We start from the raw sequence: 23,269 nt of genomic DNA on the forward strand, positions 1-23,269 counted from the left end.
GGGCTCCACTGCAAAGGCCCCGTTAGCCACCCTCAGGGATCCCTTCCGGACTCTCCTGTTGTGTCCTTGGAAGCAAGCACGGGGGGCTGAGATTCGGGGGTCAGCGACTCTGTGCGGGGCCATCCGGCACTGTCGCCGGGGTGAAAACCAGGAGCGCTGCAGAACCCCGGGCCAACCCCAGGCGCTCCGCTCTGGGCGGGAGCAAAGCAGGGCAGAGATGCGCCCCTGCCTAGGCCCGCTGCTGGCCTGAAGTCTGGCAAAGGGCCTCTCCCGGGAAGAGCCTGCAGGACGGGCTGCAATCGGGGAAGGGGGCGCCAGAAGCCCTTGTGGGCGGGCGGGCGGGCGGGCGGGCTGACTGGGGGGGGGGGGGAGCCAGAGGCCAGGAGACCTTCGGGCCCGGGTGGGAGCCGAGGGGCTGGCGACCGGACGCCTCGCCAGGCCCAGAGAGGCAGCAGCAGCAGGGGTCATGGCGAAAGTAGCCGGAGCCTCGAAGGGGCCAGGCCGGGGCCAAGCAGCCCAGAGGCGAGCCAGGCTCCGGGGAAGAGGGCTCCGCTTGTGGGCCGGGCAGGCTGAAGCGCAGGGCATGCCTTGGCGCCCCGCTTGCCCCCTGTGGTGGGTGCTGAGCGCGGGCGTCCAGCTCGGGCCCGGGGCTTCCTGGCTCCTCCGGGGCGGCGGTGTTGACTTTGCCCGCTGGCAGCCGCGAAGGGAAGCCCGGCCCAGGCGGCATTGTTGTCTCAGCCGGTTAATCAGATCCCTCGAGCCGCTGTGGAAATATCGGGCCTCCTGGCGAACAATGGGGGCTCGGCAGGCGCGGGTTAAACTTCAACCAACTTAAAGGCTCCGCGCCCTGCCCAGGCCAGCGGCCACGCGAGCCAGCCAGCCAGCCAGCCAGCCAGGGACGCCCCACCGACATCGCAGGCGCGCACACGCAACCCGGGGAGGGGGGGGGGGCAGCCAAGCCAGGGCAGGCAGCCGGGATCCACCGAGCGGCCCCCAAAGAAATGGATGCGGGGGGAGGACGACACCTCCAGTGCCTTGATCATGGGAAGGGAAGGTGTGTGGAGAAGGGCTGGCGGGGGCTTTTGCCTCCCGATTATTCCCCTGTGGTTTCCTGGCTCGCAAGCAAGGGTGCCGCCTGGGTGACCCCTCTTGGCACCTTCTTTAGCACGTGGAGCTGGGGGGAGGGTCCGGACAGCGGGGGGCGGGAGAGGCTGGGCTGTTGGCTGCACACGCCTCCCTGGATGGCAGCAGGTGAGCGAGGCGCGGGGGTGGGTCCGGTCACCCCCTGCCTGCCTGCCTCCCTGCCTGCCTTTCCCCCTCCCTCCACGCCCCCACCCCCCGGTCGGCGGGGCCTTGGCAGTGGCAGGCAGGTTTGGCGGGCGGAGGCCGAGGGGAGGGCCGGGCCGGGGCTGGGTGCGGTCTTGGCGGTGCCCGATCTCGGATCTCTTCAATTTCCCCTCTGCCGCGCTCACTCGTGCGCCGCCAGCCGAGGCAGCGGCAGCCAGAGAGGAGCAGCTCCGGCGGCGCGCGAACGGCGGCGGCGGCCCGAAGAAGCGGGGGGGCACCCTGTTCCGGGGCGGCGGGCGGAGCGGCCGACCGGCGCACCTGCCCCCTTTGGCGCATGGCCGCGGCGCCTTGCCCGCCACCGCGGAGCGCCCGGGCGGCGTCGTGGTGCCGCGGGGAGCCATGAAGGCGGCGCGGCTGCTGCTCCTGCTGACCGGCTGCGCGCTGCTGCTGCTGCTCCTGCTGGCGGCGCCGGTGCGCGGCTGCGGGCCGGGCCGGGTGGTGGGCAGTCGCCGCCGCCCGCCCAGGAAGCTCATCCCGCTGGCTTACAAGCAGTTCAGCCCCAACGTGCCCGAGAAGACGCTGGGCGCCAGCGGCAGGTACGAGGGCAAGATCGCCCGCAACTCGGAGCGCTTCAAGGAGCTGACGCCCAACTACAACCCGGACATCATCTTCAAGGACGAGGAGAACACCGGCGCCGACCGCCTCATGACCCAGGTAGGTCGCCAGCCCAGCGCCGGGCGAGCCCTCGAGGGCCCGCTTCTCCGCGGCACCTGCTGCTTCCAGCCGGGCGCAGCGCACCTGACGGCCGCCCAGCCCCTCTGGCGTCGCAACCCCGGAGGCGCGACGCTGTCGGCTGCTTCCTTGGAGAGGTCGCTGGGTGAGCCCTTCTTGGCAAGCTCGGCTAGGATCGCGTTGGGGGTTCCGGCCGCTCCCTCTCGTGGGCCAGGCGCGCAGATCCTGGGGTTCGGGCAGGGCGAGGAGCATTCAGAGCCTTCTCTCTTTTCTGCATTCCCGCCATAGTCGCGGCGTCTTTTTGCGCGCGCTGGAGGGCTGGTGCCAAGTCCGCTTGGTGCTGATCCTCCAGGCGCAGTAGGGTTTCCAGGCACGGGAGTGTTTGCATGCCCGCCCCCCCCCCAGGTTTCAGGGATCGTCCCCACACTCCGAAAGTCTCACTGGCTTTGCATCTCAGTGGATTACCTTTCCTTTGGATCCCGTTCCCATAATCAGTCTGGTGGAATGGGGCAGGGCAGCAGGCGCAGCTTGGCGCTTAGGTGAAAAAGGCTGGAGGAGCGGGGTCCCTTCGCTCTGCCACCAACAGCACAAGAAGCCGTTCAGGAGTTCAAGGGGATAGCAAATTAGGGCAGTTCCCCATTTTCTCCCAAAGGGAGCAGGGGATGGGGCTGCAAAGGAGGGTGAGCCTTTTAGCCTGCCACAGCTTTTCCAGCTACCCCCCCCCCCTGTTTACCCAGTCCCGTTTGGGATTGTCCGGCTTTGCCAGTGGGCTTCTCCCCTGCTGGGCAGCACTCCCTGCTTAGTGAGTTTATGTTCAAAGCTGTGCTGAAGGTGCCAGCAAAGTGATAAGGGCACAGCATCTCTCTGCTGTTACTACTACTAGGGATACCACGGTTTTTGCTGTTTGTGTCTTCTTCAGAGGCGGCACATAGCTACTGCTACAAGGGAACAAGAGTGGGCATGTGCTCCCTGACCACTTCACTATTTCCCTAAATACTTTACTGTGAAACAGCACATCTTTCTCTTCTGCAGGTTAATAATTTGTACTTTCTCTGCACCCTCCTTACTTTTTCTTCTAAACTCTGGCCACCGGAGGATTGGCTTCACCAAGAGTTCTGACCTCAATTTTGCCTTTTGCACAGCAGAGGGACTCTAGTAGCTAATTTTGACTGAAAGTAAATGAACTGAGGAAGGCTGTAGCTCAACAGTGCAATCATTTGCAAAGATAATTTTATTCTAAACCCATTAAATTAAATGAGCTTAGACTGGAGCAGCACAGCATAGGATTGCACTGTTGATCTGGGAGGGTTATAGGAAGTGGAGTGTCTTAACTTGTCAGTAAGATGCCTTTGTGGGCACAGTATCGGTATGGCACTCTCCATTCTGGCTGCTTGATCTGCGAGAAAAGTCAGATCCTACAGACAACTCCTATCCCCAGCAGTGTTATCACAAAACTGCAGAATCAGGAGATGCTCTTAATTATCTGGTCTGAGTGGTCTACTTTATAAGAAATACGATCCCTGTGGACCACAAATGTGGGGAGAATGTGATTAAGGTTCTTAAGATCCCCTTCACACAAGGCAATTGAATCTCTACATTTGCTGAAGACCGTATGAAATGCTTTGCTGGATCAGGTCAGTGTAATCCAGCATTCTTTGTAAAAATCTAATCCAGCATTCTTTGTAAGAAGCTCACCAAGCAGTAATTGCTGGGAATTGACTAGCAGTCTACCAGAGGAATGCCATCTCCTTTCTACCCTCTTCTTGGTAGATGAAAAGCATGTCAGGAGTGAATGGGTGATGGCTAGACACAGCAGCCAAAAGGTTTTTGGAAGCTGTGTACCTCTGGTGGTGACAATTAGCAGCTGTGGATGGAGGTGGTGATGGCCACTAACCTGGATACCTTTAAAAGGGGCTTGGACAGATTTATGGAGGAGAAGACAATCTATGGCTACCAATCTTGATCCTCCTTGATCTGAGATTGCAAATGCCTTAGCAGACCAGGTGCTCGGGAGCAGCAGCAGCAGCAGCAGCAGGCCATTGCTTTTCACATCCCAAAGGCATCTGGTTTGCCACTGCGAGTAGCAGAGTGCTGGACTAGATGGTCTGATCCAGCAGGCTCTTTCTTATGTTCTTGTGTATTTGAGCTTTCTTGAGATGTCATGTTGACTGGCCACTGTTAGGGAACAGAATGCCAAGATGGGCTATTGATCTGATGGAGAATAGCACATCTTATGATATTTTGGTGATCCTTTTCCAATCTGTGAATTGGTACTAAAATGGGGAGGGGAGTGAAGCCGAAGATCAGGTAAACATAGTGGAGCATCATATCCAGAGAGCAGGAGGGACCAAGATGGTACCATGCCAGAAATGCCTTCAAAACAATGACTAGGCATTGTGCTTCAAAATGCACCCAACTGGCTCTTGTGAACAAAGCATTCTGTGCCACTAAAGCAGAACCCAAAACCTTGCTTCCAGTGGCCTTCCATCCATCCGACCTTGGGGAGGGAAACCTCCTTTGCAAATGAAGACAAGGGCCAGCCAAATGTTTGCAGTCCTATGTTGACTCCTTCTGTGTTCAAAAGGATTTCCTCATCAGCATCCCTGGGATTATAGTCTGTAAGAAACACTGTTCCAAAAAGTTGCTCCCTTCTGTCTTCAGGAGCTGTTTAGTGATTCTGAATGTCTCATCTGTTGTGGTAGTTCATAAGGCAGAGCATTTTGTCTTGAGGCACTAACTTCACTTGGGGTAACATTGCTGTCTCCTTAACGCACCACAATCCTGATCCTAACTAAGCCTGTTTACTCCTAAATCAATTGCACTGAGGTTAGGACAGCACATTTTGTGGCAAACAAGAGATCTGCAAAGCAGTGTTTGCCATTTAATATTACTGGAGAGTCAGGTTTGCAAGGGAGAGACTGGCAGGAAGAGTACTTAACCTCCACCTCTCCTGTTAGGCTCGGAGACTGAAAATAACCCCATTACTGGCCACTTGGGTGGAGTAGGGGTGTTGTTGGGCAAGGGGGAGGGTTAAATCAAAATTACATTCTCTCCTGACCACTGATTCCCCCTTTGCGAAAGTGGTGCATTATCATTGCCAGACAAACACATCTTTGGGAAACTCATGTTTGCTGAGATAACACAGACTAGCTAGCCAGTTTGATTAGGTCTGCAATCACCCTCTTGCATTTGGGATGGAGATAATTACAAAGGATTATAATAGGGTGCTCTAACTTTTTTTTTTAAACGTCAGTGTTTGTGGACAGAATTAGCCACAGAGATTGTGAATAGGAAGGGCAAGGGGAAGGGGGGTGACTGATATTTGAGGATCAAAGTTCAGAATAAAAGCATGGTGTCTTTTTTGGGCTGACAGGGGTCTGCAACCTGCGGCTCTCCAGATGTTCATGGACTACAATTCCCATCAGCTAATTGGCCATGCTGGCAGGGGCTGATGGGATTTGTAGTCCATGAACATATGGAGAGCCGCAGGTTGCAGACTCCTGGGCTATGACCTCTCATGGATGCTAGGCCACTTCCGAAGCATCCAGCCAAAGCTAATTCTTCTCAGCCCCCGCCTTCACTTCAGAATCATGCAGGTTCTTTCGATCCCAGGTGTGTCCTTGGGAGATTATTGCTCCTTATCAAGTTTAACGCAGAACGTGGAGACTGAAAAATAACATGTCTGTAAAAGATAATGTTTAAAAGTGCATACTATTGTGTCTAATGTTTTGAAGTCTTGAAAAACATAAAACAGTTAAGATGGAGCTTTAGACCAATAGGTGAATAAAGAAGTAAAACTTTTCTTCCATTAAAGTCTTTCCTAAATGAACAATTGCACAGTGGGTCACAGAAGGATCTCCGTGGGCAGTTGGCTCCAGGGTGGTAAGGTCACTGCTGTAGACAAGACCTTACCTGACACCAGCCTAGGCAGGGAAACGCCAGCACCCTCAAGTAGATTGTGGATACCACAGCCAGGTTCAACACCAGCCTAGTGTGACTCAGAATGACCTGGCAGATCTTGCTTCCGCTTGTGAAGAGCACCAAGGCTGGCTTGTCCATTGCTGTGTCTTGGACTCCAAGAGTATTAATGGGATCTAGTAGATGCTGGTGACACGAGAATACAAGGGAAAGATGTTTGTAGAACTGGCTCTGGAGTTTGAGCACGTGTGAGTCCATGCATGCCGACGAGAATTATTCTGTAAATGAGGAACTCAGTAACCATACTTCATCTATCCGAGGGAAATGCCAGTGATGTAAATAGGACACACCTCTGAGTTTATACCAGTGTTTAAAGTGCAGACTACATTATGATTCATTCTGAGATTGTAATCTGCTTGTTGCTGCTTGGTAGTTTGCTGCGACACTCTTCCCTAGATCACCTGTGTGTGCTTTAAGGCCTCACTTTATGTGTCACAATTACTGGAGACCCAAAATTAAAGCAGGGACAAGCCCCCCCCCCCTCCAATGTGGGCTGGTGAATGGGAGGAGGAAATGAAAACCAAATCTTTACTTGAGTCTAGTCAGAGAAAGACTGCCCTGGCCACCCCCAAAATGCCTCATATCCCCCATCTTTTCTCCCAGACCCTGGGAGTGTTTCATACATGGCATGCCCTCAGAAATACAGAGAGCTCAGTGGGGAAAGAAGACTGTGAGGTGACTTGCTGTATTGTGTGTCCTGTCCACTACCAAGCAAATGCCTGGTGCAAAGCAGGCATTTTTCTGCTCTGTTAAGAGAGTGACATCTCCTAGACTGTTTCAGATTTGGGAGGACTGGAGTGGGGGGGGGTGTGTCTGAAGTAGGGGTCATAGTTGCATGGGAACATACATCCAAATCCAGCAGATTCCAGCTTTAACTGCAAAAGCAGCAAGCAGTTGGCTGTTTTCAGGGCATTTGTTAAGATTGTTCCATTTGTTTAGAGTCTACTCATAGCAGTTCTGTCAAAACAGGCCAGAGAGTGGCCTGGATGGAGGCAGAAGGTCTATTTGCAGTGCAAACCTAAGCACACTTCCCTGAGAGTAAGTGGCGTTAAATAGGAGAGTGTCGGATGCTGCATAAGGTTGCACTGTTAAGTGTCTAAAGGTATCACTGGGATTAGAGAGGCACACACACAAAAAGAGGAGTAATTATGTGAGCTCTGAAAATGGGAGGAGGAGGGGGACTCCCACCCTGCCTAAACAGCACCCTTGGCAAAGGGCCAGAATTTGTCATTTCTGACACCAATGGGCTACTTGCTGGTTGCCTTCCCGGTGCCTCAGTTTCCCCTCTTCTCTCCGCAGGTCAGGGTGACTTGGGAGGCTATTTGAGCAAGAAGAGTGTTGAGCATTGTGAAGATGTTGACACAAGCATGACTGAGATGCTTACACAGGGGACGATTCCCTCTTGTAAATTCCACAGGTCTTGCCCGTTGGAGCAGGAACCTGGGATGGTGGTGACCACTGGGGGAAGGGTGCTGAGGGACTGCAAGTTATTTCCGTCCCTCTGGTATTACCGGGGAAATGCCTGTGGGCTCTAGGAATGCAGATAAGGAGCTCTGCACTCTTCTCAGTCGGCCTGTCTGCTAGCCAGCTAGCATTCTAATCCAGGTGAATCTCCAAGAGTCTCGGGGATGGAACTGGAAGTCCACCGAGTCATTTCTCATGCCTGCCCTGTGGGCACTGAGGTCACTGACTGAGGTGTCAACAGAAAGCATGTTGGGGGTGAGCAAAATCAAGCATGTGGCAGCTTCTGAGCACTGTGTTGGCAAAGGACAGTGAGAGGGAAGGATCCACTCGATCGCCTGAACCTGGCAATCATGTAGTGTCCCCATTGCCCTGTGGTCCATGTGGGCCATGATAGCATTCCCCATTCTCCATTAGCCACTCAGAGTATGGCAAAAGAAGACTGGGAAATGAATCTAACAAATAAATCTATTCCAGATGTTCTTGACTTCCATTTTATAATCAGTGGATCAATTAATTGAGGCTGTTCAGTGGCGTGTGAGAGCTGCTGTCTCTTTGCATCTGTGCAGGGCTTGGTGTTCCTGGTCGCAATACTGGGCACTGTGGGTCTGTGAATGAGCCCCCCCCCCCTTTGTGCAGAGTTTTTAATGTTATTCCACCAGAATAATGTTCAATGTACCTGCTCACTCTTGATGAGGGGACTGCTTGAAATGGGGGTTCTGTTCACATGGGCTGAGACAAAGGCGCCCTCACTCCCACTTTCTCTCCTGGCACTGCAAGGGGTGGGGTAGGAATAACGAGGCAGGCCCTTGAGGCATGATGGGATTCCAAGGGGCAGTGTCTGAGCAATTAGGGTGGGCTGCCTGCTCTTATCTTCCTTCCCCTCCCCTGGTTTCTTACTGCTCTTGACTAAGTTTCGTCAAGTCCAAGGGTCTACATCTCCCTGGGCAACAGGATCCCCGCCCACTGGCCCTTATCACTTCATCTTTCTCAAGAATTTCAGTCTCTGTTTGCTTGTGGTGCCTGAGCTCTGAGGTGGAGATAAGGCCCGGGCATGGTTGCTTCCCCTCCCTCCCTCCCTCCCCATGGTTTCCTGTTCCTTGCTCCCTGAGCCAAGGCCCAACATGGTTCTGCTGGTTCTCTGGGACCCAAAACCCTAGCTTGGAAAGCAGAGATTCCCCTTTCAGCTGGTGTTTAGGAGTTGCTGCTAGTCTTTGCTGTCAGTCCCAATCTTGATGGTGAAAGGAGTCTAGTCCCAACATTCAGTATCCTCTGATGATTCTTTGCTGCCTGCATCAGTCTCCAGCCCTCCCAGGAAACAAGACTTGGGTTTTAGGCACCTCAAACACTCTTGCCAAAGGGTATCTCTTCTTTCCCATGTTGCCTTCTGAACTAAAGGAAAAGGGAAGAAGTGGAATTAGGATATGTTTTGATAGCAGTGGCTAACTGGGGTGGACTGGGAAGCTAAAATAGCCCTGGAGCAAGTCAAGCCGAGGAGCTCTTGTAGCAACTGCAGAGACCATGGCCAATAATGGACCGACGGCTTCCATTGCAAACTGGTGGCAGCGCCTGGTGAGGCCATTGGTGAGCTGACACCATTATCATCCCTGATGAAGCGTCTGAGCCAAGTAGCCCCTGAAGTACTAGCAGAGTTGCAGGGGCTTGGCTCCGCTTGCTCCTGGTGATCAATGGCTCTCTAGGAAAGAAGACTGCCAGGCCGTTTTCCTGAAGGAAGAAAGGCCAGCATGCCTCTGTTAGGTTCAAGAGAGGACTGGTCATTTAATTTGCCTTGGAAATTCCTGGTGAATTAGTGGTCACTGGTGGTCAGGAGCAAGCTGAGCCAAATGGCCTCTGCTGGTGACAAGCTTACACGTTTGTCATTGTCACTGCAGCCTGGTTCCAAATTGAGCAGACCCTGCAGTGTTGCCTGCACTGTGGGGATGAGATGGCTCAGCTTCTCCCAAGGCCCCTAAATGCTTTCCTGGTCAGCCAGGAGGGAAGGGGCTGTGGCTCAGTAGCAAAACATCTGCTTGGCAAGCAGACTGTCCCCGGTTCAATCCCTGGCATCCCCAGCTCCAAACGTCAAGAGGCAGGTGACCTCCGCCTGAGACCCTGGAGAGTTTGAATAGGCAGTGCTGACCTGAGCCGAGGGCCTGATGCAGGATGAAGCCGCTTCTTGAGTTCCCAGAGAGGAGCAAGCTAGAGGATCCCTCTGTGCCCACCCCAGGCCTGCAGAATGATTCGGACACAGAGGCCCCTCTGAAAGAGTGAGTGGCAGTAACCACCCGTCCTGCCCCTTCTATTGCTGCAGGTTACATTTAGCACATTTTTAAACACAGGCAGCGTTCACAATGTTGTGTGAAATGGAAGACGCACCACAGGACACTCTGGGGTGGGGCTTCCATGCCAGCATGCTAATGAGAAGCCTAGAGAGTCCGTGTGGCTGCATGAATAGAGATACTGCAGGGTCAGGGGGAGCTCTGATGCATCTCCTCACACTGCTGAGGAATATAACTCTGAACCAAGGAGCAGTGAGTGACACCCACACGGCTCACCCCCACAGGGTCACATACCCTATTCATTCACTTTTAGTCGCTGCCTTAGGAAAGGCACCCAAGGAAGTCTGAAGGTGCTCTATATGGTGGAGAAGAGAAGTGCTGGGATGTATCAGGCGTGTGGGGAAAATCTCACTACTCTTTCCAGGCAAAAGTGTTTTGGCTGACCTTCCTCAGTCCTTCCCACCTCAGATGGTGCTATGCCTAAGCAAGGCCAGCACTGTGTGTGTGTGTGTGTGTACTTTCTGAGAGGGTATGTTTCACAGTCACAACCTCTCTCTCTCTCTCTCTCTCTCTCTCTCTCTCTCTCTCTCTCTCTCTGAAACATAGCTACCTTGTACTCCCAACTAGCACTGGTCTGAAACGAAAGCCCCTGCTTTGTGTAAATTGGCTTTCCCTGTGCAGCTCTACCCTGACACCTGCTGGTTGCAGCTGGAACAAGCTGAGAAGCAGTTCTGTTCCAAACTCATCCCCAGCAACTCCTGCCACACATCTTGCCCCCTTCCTTACACACACGGATTCCCGGTCTCTTTGTTTCTCCATGCCTGCATGCCATGCCACATAACAGAAACCTGGCACAGGAAGCTCGTTCCTAGACTTCAGTCAAAGGAGGTGATCTCAGACATCCTAACTCCAGAGACACCTTCTTGCCATGTTCCTTATTTGTGTTTGCTCTCGTGGTCATCTGTATACAAGAGACCTTCTGCAAGGAGGGAAGCAGCTGAGAAATTTGCCTGAGCTCACAGAGGGAGAAAGAACTGGGGACTGAAGCAAATCCCTGTGAACCTGTGAGGCTGCCTTATACTAAGTGAGACGGTTGGTCCATCTTGCCCAGTATTGGATACTGATTGGCAGCTGCTCTGCAGGGTCTCAGGCTGTGAGACCCTGGCCCTAGCACCAGCTATTTGGGATTAACTGGATCCAGCTTAGAATTTATTGGTCTTTCATGTGAAGAAGCCATAAAGGACACATGGAGAGGGTTGACCATGTGGGGGTACATGGAAGGATCCATTACCTCAGGAAGAGCCTTTCAGCATGATGGGGGGGGCGGGATCAGAACAAGGGATTCCCTCTTCCGCTTTGTAGAAGAGCCCAGCCGCCATCTTCCTCACTCCTAGTCCAGCCGCAGGTCTCATCCTCCTAGCTTCAGTAATGGGTGAAGTGATAAAGATGCAGTTGTTTGTTACCTCTTCTCTGACAGGGGGACTGCAAACCAATGGCTGGGAATGGACTCCCATGAGCTCTTCCTTCCTATGGCTGGGCTGGCATTTCCAGGGGACCAAAATCACTCTCTCTCTCTCTCTCTCTCTCTCTCTCCCCACATGGGTTGTTTGTTACCTTCTATCTTGCCTTATCTCTGAGGCCCAGAACAAACAGTGGTGTGTGCAGTCATAGAAACTGGAATCACTCTTTCTGCTGTGCCTGCCCTGTTCTATCAGGGACAAAGGCCACCCCTGGTCTGATGACCTTTCCTCTGGATAGGGGACAGTTTTGCTTCCCTCTAGTGCTGGGCTGCTCTTTCTAAGGCTGACTGCAAAGTGACTGAAGGAGCTACAGGGTATGGTATGTGGGGTGGGGGTGGGGGGGAAGTGGGGGGAGTCAGACTTTAAGTCCTGGGAGATTCCAGGCCAGATTCCAAGGCCAGACACAAGGCCTGGCAATCTTCTTGCAGTTTGGGAGGATGCTCTGCCTGCTCCCAACAACACCATGAGAGCTGCTTCGCTATTGTGCTGGATCATGTCTGTGAGTGTTCCAACCTGGCTCTTCATCACTTGGCTCACAGGGCACTGTGGGGGCTGCCTCTTAGAGTGCCCTGCACTTAATGCTGCTTTTGTGTTTGTGCAAAACTCTGTTTTCCAGTGATATTGTTCATATATTAATTCAGGTTCTGCAACCTGTGGCTCTCCAGATGTTCATGAACTACAGTTCCCATCAGCCCCTGTCAGCATGGCCAATTGGCAGGAGCTGATGGGAATTGTAGTTCATGAACATCTGGAGAGCTGCAGGTTGCAGAGCCCTGGATCATAATCTGAGGACAGAGAGGGAAGGTGGGACAGCAGAAAGGCTGTTATGAACAGAGGCGAGGCGGCTTAAATACCTATACGCACCATATATATTTCTATGCTAATAAGGTGCTCCTGATATCCCTATAGGTCTACCAGGTCCTACAGAATGGCTGTAGCCTGTATGCACCCTTGTAAAGGTGCAGAAATGTCCAACTTGGACAAAAGCTTGCTTATCCATTTATTAAAGTTTTAAAAAGTTAAAAATAAACTAGCAGACTGCGTGAGGACTAAGAGCAAGGCTAAGGTATATTGGCACTGAAGGAAGAAAGTCTGAAGGGCACCCTTTCCCCAGGCCTCATGGGGAAAAATCAACAATCGGCTGCCCTTAAGCAGAGCCCAGATCTTCTGCTTCATTCTGCCTCAAGGTAGGTCTGGCCCTGCCAAGTGTGTGTTGAGCACTTGCATTTGGGGGAAAGCATCAGCTATCAAACGCTACTAGCTTTTCAGACATCCACCAACACTGTAGAATGTGGAAGTAAAGATTATATCATGACAGGTCGTGGGTAATTGGCCCCTTTCTCTACCTGGCAAGCATGTAATAGGGCCTGAAGCAGCAGCCATGGTGCTTCTGTGCCCTCCCAGCAGAAAGGGTGCCGGGAGAGCTGAGGCCAGAGCAAGCGGGGACACTACGGCTGAAAACAGCAATGGGGCCTGGTGCTCTAAAGGGAAACACAGACTGCACAGCTAGAAGCAGAGCTGCCCAGTATCTCATACCATCCAAGCTTGCTCAGCTTTCCACTTGACCACTCACGTAAATCTTCTACAGTGCGGTCCTAAGCAGCAGAATACCTTTCGAAGGGCTTTGAAGGCTCCGAAGGGTCAAACAAACCCCATGCAGGATTGCACTGTTAGTGTGAGGTATTAACATAATTCCCTCGGTTTATCTGAATAGCACTTAAGTGTACTGGATTTTCAATTAGTCCTAATAGTTTTTAGTTAGATGAAGACCTGAGAAGGCTCCAACCCTTCACATGCTGGCAGCCTTGGCCGAGATTTATTTAGTCAGGCAATTTATTCTTCCGTTTCCACTCTGATGGGGATCCAAAGCTGATATAAAAGCCTCTAAATCAAAACTGAACAAGCCATTTACATACACTAAATACCGTTTAAGTCAAGGAAACAAATAACATGAGCTCACATCCTGAACAGGTTCTGAGTTCAGGGGGTGGTTCACACAGTGGCCACAGGCTGCAAGCCACAGTCTAGGAGCTCAGTGTCCCAACCATTTAGCTCTCATCCTTTGGCAAGATGGGATTTAAGGTGAAGCACAGGCCCAACCTTGCTCTTGATGGTCTTCCAACTGAGTCTCTGTCATTGCTAAACTCTGGGTGAAACCAGTCAGACTAGCTGGTGTCTGAGAGGCTCCCCCCCCCCTTTATTTCTTTTGCTCTTAGCCAGTGCTTTTGGGGGAAGACTCACCTGGCCTCAAGGCTTCCAGAATTCCAGAGCATGAGGAGCAATTATCTAGCCCTGTTGCCCTGGCCCACTCACTTGCCTCTGCTCTTTCTGCTTCTGATCTGCATGGAGTTTGGTTAGAACCAATAGCCGCAGGCTGGTGTTGTCAATTCTTCATGATCTGAGGCTATTCCACACTTCCCTGGGAGAATTTTATATTCAGTGCACTTCTGCTTTATCTCACAGAATATGCACTCTAGCAAGGCGCACATATGTGCAGCACACTTTTCTAAATAGCAGTATCTGGTAGATGATTCTGTCAGCCCCCGCCCCAATGTTCAATGCAAAGAAACAATTCCAGCTCACAACAGCTGCCAAAGTATGGTTTTCTTGCTCAACTAGTCTGTACCAGCTACCAAAGTGATGGTAGTGGCTAACAATGGACCGAGTTGTATGTGTAATTATAGCTGGTGTGAGCATTTTCTAGGGATGAGACTTAAGTGTTCTCAAACAGTGTGGCTGCTTTTGCTGCTGTGTGCTTTAGATTGCTTGAATCTTCAGTATGTTGTGTGTTCCTAATAGATATTTCATTTCACCCCCATTGATTCACATCAGAGGACATGGGCTGGGCTGAAGTGAAAAATGGAGCCATGCAATCCAGTACTACTCAGGAGTAACCGATTTGGGAGATGGGGGGGGGTCGTCAGTCCTGTCAACTGAATGTCCAGTTTGTGTTTGAGGTGAGGTCAGGTTGGGGGTTTGGAATAGCCACCTGAACTGAAGATAGGATGGAAGAAATAGAGCTGCTTCTAGAATAAGGAGACCTTTTGTGCCTTAGTTCTCATGCATCTCATAAGGACTGGGTCATGTTCTAGTTTATTTCTAAGGATAGACTCACTCACCCTATGAGCAAGACCTGGTCTACCTGTACAGCTGAACAGGGCAGGTATGGTGCGAAAGAGTGCTGAAGCGCTAGAATGGACTGTACCACTTCATGGTACCACTTCACACTGCAGGTGAAAGATTGGCTTTTTGAACGTTCCAGTACATGAAAAATGGTTTTCCTTTGTGTTCCCTCCATGCAGCCTGAACAATTAATTCTAGTGCCCCAGGACATTATTCTGAGCATGAATTAACCTGATAGGGATACCAGCCTCCACGTGGGTCTTGGGGATCTCTCGGCTCAGCTCCAGGTTACAGAGATCAGTTTCCCTGGAGAAAATGGATTCTTTGGAGGGTGAACTCTATGGCATTGGACCACACTGAGGCCTTTATCATTCCCAGGCACACCCCCAAATCTCCAGGGGTTTCCCAGCATGAAGCTGGCAAACCTACCCATCTAGTGGGCAAGGGAGACTGGAAACCCTTGTTGACTAGCCTGACCTACTCATGCGGTAAAATGAGGTAGCAGAATTTTGGGAATCACAGTTTTAAATGCTCTTGTATGTGGAAAACTTTCTGCATGTATAAAGCTAATGCAGCTGGGAGCAGAGAGGGCTAAAAATGTGCTTCCTGATGTACTCTTTTTTTTTCCAGAGGGGAGTTTCTTTTCACGGGAAAGCACTCAAAATAGCATCTCCCCCAGCCCAGCAGCCTGAAGTGGTACCAGATTCTTCAGGATTCTTTTAGATGTATAGGCCAAGCCTTATGTTGCTGGATGCATTGGGACTAGTTGGGGTCTCAACTCTCCTCACTGTGAAGCAACATGGTCCTGATCTCTTCCTGTTCCTTTCCCACAGCGCTGCAAGGACCGTCTCAACTCCCTGGCCATCTCGGTAATGAACCAGTGGCCAGGTTTAAAGCTACGTGTGACCGAGGGCTGGGATGAAGATGGCCACCACTCTGAGGAGTCACTGCATTACGAGGGCCGTGCCGTGGACATCACCACATCAGACCGTGATCGCAACAAGTACGGCATGCTGGCTCGCTTGGCTGTGGAGGCCGGCTTCGACTGGGTCTACTATGAGTCCAAAGCCCACATCCACTGCTCTGTCAAATCTGGTAAGGACTGTATTTTGAGGGAGCCCAGCTGGGAAGATGTCAGCAGGATCAGGGTGGGGGCGGGGCATCAGGACTAAAAGTCTTTGGCCCAGGTGGAGAGATTAAAAGTCTGGACTAACGAAAAGGTGGCGTAGGGTTGTAAAAGGTGAAAATCGTTAGCATACCCTACTTAATTGGTCATTTGTGTCAGGGCAAAACAGCTATTCTAAGGCCACCCCCCACTCTTTTCATGTGTGTGATTAGTAGGGGCTCTGACCTTGTGGCTGATGTGGGGTTGCTTAAGAAATCAAGCAACCTTAACCTTTGAGAGGAACTAAGTCTCCCCATTTATTCCAGAGCAGCTACACGGCCTGACTCCTAACATATGAGAATCCAAGACCAGTTTCACACCTGGAGGAAAAGGACTGTGGGTTACATCCCTTGAGTGCAGGTGGTGGATTTAACTTTGAATGTTCCTTCACATAAAAAACTCTCTGCCAATAGTACAGCAGGGAAGAAGATTCTGTGCTCTTTGTTTGCTCTGGGAGTTCTAGAGAGTTTTTTAAAAAAAACAAAACAAAAACATGGAGGGTGTTCCAGAAAGCGCAGTCTCCACCTGAAGTCTCAAGTAGCACAATCCATTCTACTGTGCTGGGGGTCTGCTACCTCATTGCCCAGCAGTCTGACCATATTTGGTATAATAGCACTAAAATCTGGACATGTGCTTTAAGATCTAATGATGAGTAAAGTTATATAGCTCACAAACTTTCCATCCCCAGACTGGGTGGCATTCTCTCTTCCTGTCTCCCCCCTCCCTCCCTTTCGGGTGAGTTAAACTGTATCCATTAGAGGGCAGAGTTGAGTTTGGGCCATAGGACTAGTGAAGAGAGCAGGAAGCTGAGTTGCGGATTGGGATTTGGTGCTGAGGTACTCCCCCTTCTGGCCAGAGTACCATGCTTTGACTGTGGCCTCTTGTTCCTATCCTTTGACCATTAGCATGACCCGCTGGTATCCAGGCCCTTTCCAGACCTACAGGGTCTCTGGCTGGTGGAGAGAATGTGCCTTTGCCCAGTCTTGACCTTACAGTGCTTGACCCAGCAGCTGAATCTCCGTCTGTCTGACTGCGACACGCCAGGAGTGAACGGCGCTGGAGAAAGAGACTGGTTCAGCCAGAGAGGATCACAGTCCCCACCCCCTTGGCACTGTGGCTTGTGCTTCCTTGAACTCCCCCGGATGGAGTTGTGCCAGCCAAGTAGACAAGAGACACTGTCAAACAGCTTCCAGCTCTTGCATTTTGGGTACCCAAAGCCTTGATATCTTCAAAGCTGCATCAGGCCTATATGTGGTGGATATATTAAGAACCAAATGTTTGCACTTGGTATGTAACATGTCCCATAAAAAATGGGGCCTCTTGGACTGTCAAGTGATTTCTCCACAAGAGGTATTTAACATATCTGCTCGAAGCTAGTTGTGGGAAATGGCTTTCGTTGGTCAGGACGCTTTGTCCATTTTTAGAGGCCTGCTTTCCTAAAAGGGTATGACAACATTACAGAATGCCTGGAGAGAGAACTGGCTTGGTAGTAAATGTCTGAAGGTGTACAAATGTTAAGGGAGGGAACTGGATGCTGAATGTTATGATGGAAGTCGTGGGAAAGAGCAAAGGGAGAGCTAACATCTGGGAGGCTACCCCAGATACACAGTGTTTGACAGGGACAGGGCTTGGGGACTGAACACTCTGAGTGGGTAAGATAGATCAGCTATACAGTAAGAGGTCCAGAAGGAATTCATTGGTCTGTATAAGTTGGGGAGAAGAGCATGCTTTAAAGGACAACTCTTGTGTGGGATGGAAATGCTGTGTATCTTCGGCAGCTGGCCTGCCATAAGTACTTTATTAAATTACCTTTATTTTTGTATCAAGTGTGTGTGGCCTGTTCTGTTTGTCTCTTCCCCTCTCTCCCCCCATTTAGTTTCCTCGTTTCAAATGAGTCAAAGTATATTTCAGAACATTTTAAAAGTTGAATTTGCCCTTTCTCAAAACCTTGGGGTTGAAGCACAATATTGATACTTAACAGATTACCCTTTTTTAGTACCACTAAACACTGCCCCTTGGAAACAGGTCTTCTAGAAGATGCTCAGGGCATTTTCACATGTGCCAGGGGTTCTAACTTACCAGGGAATTTTCCCACTGGTAGCTCAAAGCAAACTAAGCCATATGGCCCCTGCAATTCTGGCAGCTGCCGAAGGACTGCTTGACATAAAGCAAAAATGCAGTAGCAGTAGAATAAGTGTAAGCTTGCCCATCATGGGAACCTGTCATGGTCTGAGCTGCGTGCTCCTTGGGGTACAGCCACCTCTCGGGGTTGTGTTAATATCTCAGTCCACCCTGGCATGTGAGGAGCATCCCAATTTGGGCTTCAAGTAATGTGCATATCAAGAGAAAACCCCTTGACTGTCTGCAATACACATCTATCTATGGATGATTTATAGCACATTAACAACATTCAAAATTGCATGGACTATTGCACATCAACAACATTTAGACATGGCACAACTAGTAGCTTGCACCCTTCTAACATCCCATGTGAAAACTGTCTTAATGGGTATCAATCAAGAGGGGAAAGCATTGCACCTTCAGTTTTTTGGGATTGGCTCATGAAGGGTGCAGTCAAGATGCTTTCTTAGATAACTTCTCCTGTGCCTGCACTGTCTGTGTAGCAAGTAACAACAATGAAGATGCAGAGGAATGGTTCTGTATCTTATTCCTTAGGATCGGTTCCTACTCCTCCACATAAGAAATAATACTAAGCGTTGGTTCAAAGCAATGGAAGTGGTCAAAAGTTTCACATCCTTGATCTCAGTAATCCCAGCAATGACCTGGAAGGTAGATCGGCATTGTTATTCCTGTGGGGCTGAGGCTGAGAGAGAGTGGCTGGCTGGCCTAAACTGATCAGTTCAATGGAATCCAAAAATGGTCCATGGAGAAAACCATCCAAGCCCTTCTATGAAAAAAGAAAATGCTATAAATACACACATTTTAACTCAAGAAGCTGTGTCTGAAGAAAGCAGACTTCTACCAATATAATCCAATGGTCGCGTTCAACCCTTAAAGTCATACTATGACAAAATGACATGGTAATCTGCTGTGTTTGGTAAACAAAATACATTCTGTTAACCATCTTTGAGAGAAAGACTTAGACTAGTTCAACAGTCTTGCCACCTTCCCAGGAAACACAAAGGGGGTTTGTCTTTCTCTTGGAGGGAGGTAGATTAACATCTGTAGCAAACTACAATTGCCCAAATTCTCTGGAAAAACAACCACAATTCACTAAACGCCTAGATGTGCAGAACCCTGATGTGCTGGCTTATTCCAGATCAATGAAGGATGTGGGCTTGGGTATGTGGTATCAAAGTTGAATTAATCATCTCTGTGAGTTGACTCTTTATGTGGAAGCAGGTACATTTTGGCTCCAGGTGAAAGATCCTTGCATAGACATTGCTTCTACCTCAGATGCCTCTTGACATGAAGTAAAGTCTCATGTTATATTCCTGATATTTCAGTTGGCTTCCTTTTGAGCAAAGTGTTTTTCTAGAAGTAATATTTGTGCTGTATGTATGTGTAATCCTTCTTGAAATATCTGAAATTCTGCCGTTTGGAAACAGAACTTTGTTGTTCTAATGCTGTCCTCTGAAAAATAATTGGATTCCTATTGTCATTCAGAAGGAATCTACATATCCCTATAGTCTGGCATTCCTTTTAGCATCATTCTAGTAACTGTCTCTCTGTTTCTCTGTCTCTCTCGGTCTAGAGCATTCAGCAGCAGCAAAAACAGGAGGGTGTTTCCCAGCCTGGGCACTGGCAACTCTAGAGAATGGGACCAAGATTCCACTCTGGGCACTGAAGTCTGGGCAGCGGATCCAAGCTATGGATGAGGAAGGCCATCTTATATACAGTGAATTCCTGACATTTCTGGACAAGGCACCCTTGATGCATACTGCTTTCCACATCATCGAGACAAAAGATCCACCCCGTCGCCTGGCTCTCACAGCAGCACATCTCCTTTTTGTGGGGGACAATGCCACAACACCCATGAGAGCTGTTTTTGCCAGCCAAGTGCACCCAGGCCAATATGTGCTGGCGGCAGAAGTGACTGAGCTGCGGCCAGCCAGAGTAACAGCTGTCTCAGAACACGTGGACATTGGGGCATACGCTCCCCTCACCAGCCATGGAACGGTGGTGGTGGATGATGTTGTGGCCTCCTGCTTTGCATTGGTGCAGGAGCAGCACCTGGCACAACTTGCCTTCTGGCCCCTTCGACTATATCACAACCTGTCAGGTGGCCACCGGACCCAACCGGAAGGTGTACACTGGTACTCTGCACTGCTCTATCGTCTGGGCCAGGTGCTCCTGGCTTCAGACAGTTTCCACCCACTGGCCACAGCACAGTTTGACAGCTGAGCTGATGCGACAGAAGGAAAAGACAGGGTCACCTTCCATAACTCTAGGAGGGGGTGTATGGTAGCCAGAATCCTGCTTGAGGGGAAGGTGGGGCACAGGATCCATCCACTGGTTCCCCACAACCTTCTCCAAGAACAAAGGCCAAAGGGAGGCGTTGGCTCCACTGTTGTTTCCAAAGAGCCTTTCTTGGCTACAGAGGGTGGGCGCCCAAGGCCGGGCTCATATGCTGCTATTTTGGTTCAAGAGCCTCCAAGACAAAGTTGGGGGGCTAACCAGGTGAATGCGGGTAGCAAGTGGAAGTCCTGAAACTTGGGATGAATGAATGAAGGACAGGAAATTCTGCACCCCACCAGGCAGACTGAGAAAGTTGGGGGGGGGGGGTGTATATGTGATCTGATGCAGCAGGGCAGCTGCAAAGAGACACCTGGGAGGGACCTTGAATGCTATGAAGCTGGGGAAGGAGCGGTCTTAGACAAATCCACAAAATCACTTCCCCTCACGATCTAGGCCTCTCTAGGCATTGCCTTGTGCTCAATAGCATTATGACATCTACAGTAACCATATGGACAACAGTATTGGGGTGATCTTGGAAACTCCTTCACTGCAGAATGATGGGGGGATCACTTTCAGCTGCCAATCAACTGGGCTAAAGGGCAATAACAAACAGGGAGGAGAAGGACACTAATCACAATGAGAGAACAGACAACAAAGAGAGGCTATGTCATGAAAGCACCCACCTTCTCTGGATTTATTGGACTCGGCCTAAAGTAACAAACACATTTACTGACAAATTACAGCAATCCTTCCACCCATCACCCTGCCCTGGAAGGCTACAGAAGGGGCTATAAGGGGTATGTGTAAATTTCACCCTGCTTTAAGCAACCACCAAAAGGTGGTTGATATCAACTTGAAAAGTTGCCTCAGGATACAAATCAGGAAGTGAGAAATCCTTGTTTATGGTGGGGCAAGTGAAAGGCAGGGCAGGGGGAGGACCCTGTTACCTTTTTAAAAATATCCCTTCTTAATGGTACTGGAGGAGCTGCCTTTCCCTTGAGCTCTAATCCTCCTTTAGAACATCTTGTTGAGCTGGACAATTCTGCTTGAGTAACACATGGCAGTGAAACCCAGATGCTTCTGGGGGGAAAGGCAAGAGGTGACACACCTCCAAGGGATATGCCTGCATTGCTGTTGCTGTCCTGGAGACTATCCTCAATAACCTGGTTTCATAGACAAAACATTGTCCAATACCATTAATCAGGCTATGGGCTTTTCAGGAGAGAACCAGGAGGAAGGAAGGGCAGGTTCTCAGGCAAGTTCAAGGTATGACACCCTAAGCAAAGTATACCCATCGCCTTCTGTCCCAACCGTGCTGTGAGAAATGATGGCTGTTACCTCCTGCATTGCTAACGGCTGGAAGTCAGCTGAGCCTATATCTATGCTCTCCTGGTGCTTTTTGTGCTGCCATGTGTGATGACCAGCCACTTTTAGTATGTTCCCAGTTACACAACTATGTTGTATGCTCATTCTCTAGAATAGGGGTCCCCAACATGGTGCCTGCCACCAAATGTTTAGGAAGTGGGTGGGGCCAGGTAAGGCTTTTGGCCAGCAAGGCTTCTGATCAACTATTGGAGATTTGATTGGATGTGCAGATTTTTAAAACGATTGCTTTGCAGCAGCTGCCACCATAGTACAAGGATTTGCACCATGTTACTGAAATTGAGCTGTGGCGATCATTATGGAACTGGTTGCTCTTCCTGTGACAGCCATTTTGTTTGGTGGCCATTTTGTTGCTGAAGCCACCATGCCATGTCAGAATTCCAAATGTGCCTGCTCAAAGAGGTTGGGGACCCCAGCCCTTGAACACAGTTTAGGGAGGGCTGCTTGTTCAGTCACCCTTGGTATTTGGTCGACCATAAATAAAGACTTCACTTCACTCACCATTGGTGCATATCAGCTGTACCAGGCAGTAAAATCTTATCCATCTCTTGCCAGCTAGCCATGTGCCAAATATGGTCAACTATTTTTGTGGCGAGGCTGGCTAATTTAAAAAACCTTGTGGGCTAGTTACTTTGGAAGGCTTTGTGGCAAGATTTCCTGTATGCAAGTAATATCAACATTAGGAACAGTCACAGGTAAAGCAGCTCCAGATACTCTAGTTTTGAGGATCTCCTCCGTATGCCTGAATGTTAGGGCAATTTGTGCCAGTTAAAACCAAGAACCATTCCTGTTCTCTTCATCTCCTGCCCATCTGATCCCATTCACCCATCAGGTGAACCCAATACGGGTATCCAGAATCAATGCTATCCTTTGAAGGCCACCCCACTTTATGAACCTTCCACCATCCCAGTACTTGGCTATAGGGTGGAATTTGGGAAGTGTCCTCTCCTCTCTCACATAACATTATTTATTTATCTGCAGTAAGCAGAGAAGTCAGAAACATGGGCTTCCTTTAAATGAGACCAAATGGGTAAAGGGACAATATTTTTTTTAGCAGTAAAGTTATTTAAGGTTTTTTTTCCCACCAAATGCATGGTTGTTGCGGGACCATTGTGAGTTTGAGAAGAACTGGCAAAGCTTTTTGTCACTTCACTGGATGTACATTTCCCAAAGAGGTGAGAAGCCCAATAAATCTCTTTTGACCTTCTGGGTAACTGTGTCTGCTTTCTGTTAAACACCGTTGGATCTTATGGCCTTTCGTGAATTAAAAGAAAGACTTTTGCACACACATACACAGCGAGGTAGAGTTCCTTGCTCCAAATGTCCCGCATAAAGGATGTTCAAAATTGCCATGTGGTAGCTGGGTATCCTAGAGTAACAGGAAGATGAGTAAATGGGCTGCCCCTGCCATGTCCCCTCAGACATCTTTATCTGGGAGTCAAAGAAAGGCACTGAAGCCAGAGGGGAAGCCATGTTAGGTTACTGCTGCAAAAACAAACACTGTGAAGCAAAATGTCTTGTGGTAAAACCTGGGAGGCATTCTGCAGTATTACTTACTTGTCCTTCACCACAAAAATGTCAAAAGAATACTCTGACCAGAAGCCACTTGTACTGTCAGCTGATATGACAAGGGACTCTAACCTCAATAATTGTCCCTTTTTTGGAGTTTCTGTTGTACTTTTCATTGTGCTATGCCAATTCAGGACCAAGGGCCTCTAGTTTGGAATGGTATAGTTATTTCTGATTGGCTCCAGGAATAATGGGATTTATTCATTGGCGCGCCTCAAAATAAATAGTACACACTGAGCTGTTGCATAGTCTGCCTTTTTGCCTCTTTTTATATATTAAAAAGCACCAAAACTATATACAGGAAATATATACCTGCCTCTCTGGTAGTCTTTAAGGTGCCAGAAGATCCTTTT

The 23,269-nt window shown here is 50.0% G+C and overlaps 1 protein-coding gene across 1 annotated transcript; it reads left to right on the plus strand.

Moving 5' to 3' along the window:
* Nucleotides 1-1,686: 1,686 nt before the first annotated feature.
* On the plus strand, nucleotides 1,687-22,554 carry IHH (Indian hedgehog signaling molecule). Its single transcript, XM_048483503.1, has 3 exons — nucleotides 1,687-2,001; nucleotides 15,214-15,475; nucleotides 19,261-22,554. Exons 1-3 carry the CDS (start codon nucleotides 1,687-1,689, stop codon nucleotides 19,908-19,910), a joined length of 1,227 nt encoding a protein of 408 aa, XP_048339460.1. The 3' UTR covers nucleotides 19,911-22,554.
* The last annotated feature ends 715 nt before the right edge of the window (nucleotides 22,555-23,269 follow it).

This window comes from Sphaerodactylus townsendi, linkage group LG02 (genome assembly GCF_021028975.2).
Source record: "Sphaerodactylus townsendi isolate TG3544 linkage group LG02, MPM_Stown_v2.3, whole genome shotgun sequence".
Classification (NCBI taxonomy): Eukaryota; Metazoa; Chordata; class Lepidosauria; order Squamata; family Sphaerodactylidae; genus Sphaerodactylus; species Sphaerodactylus townsendi.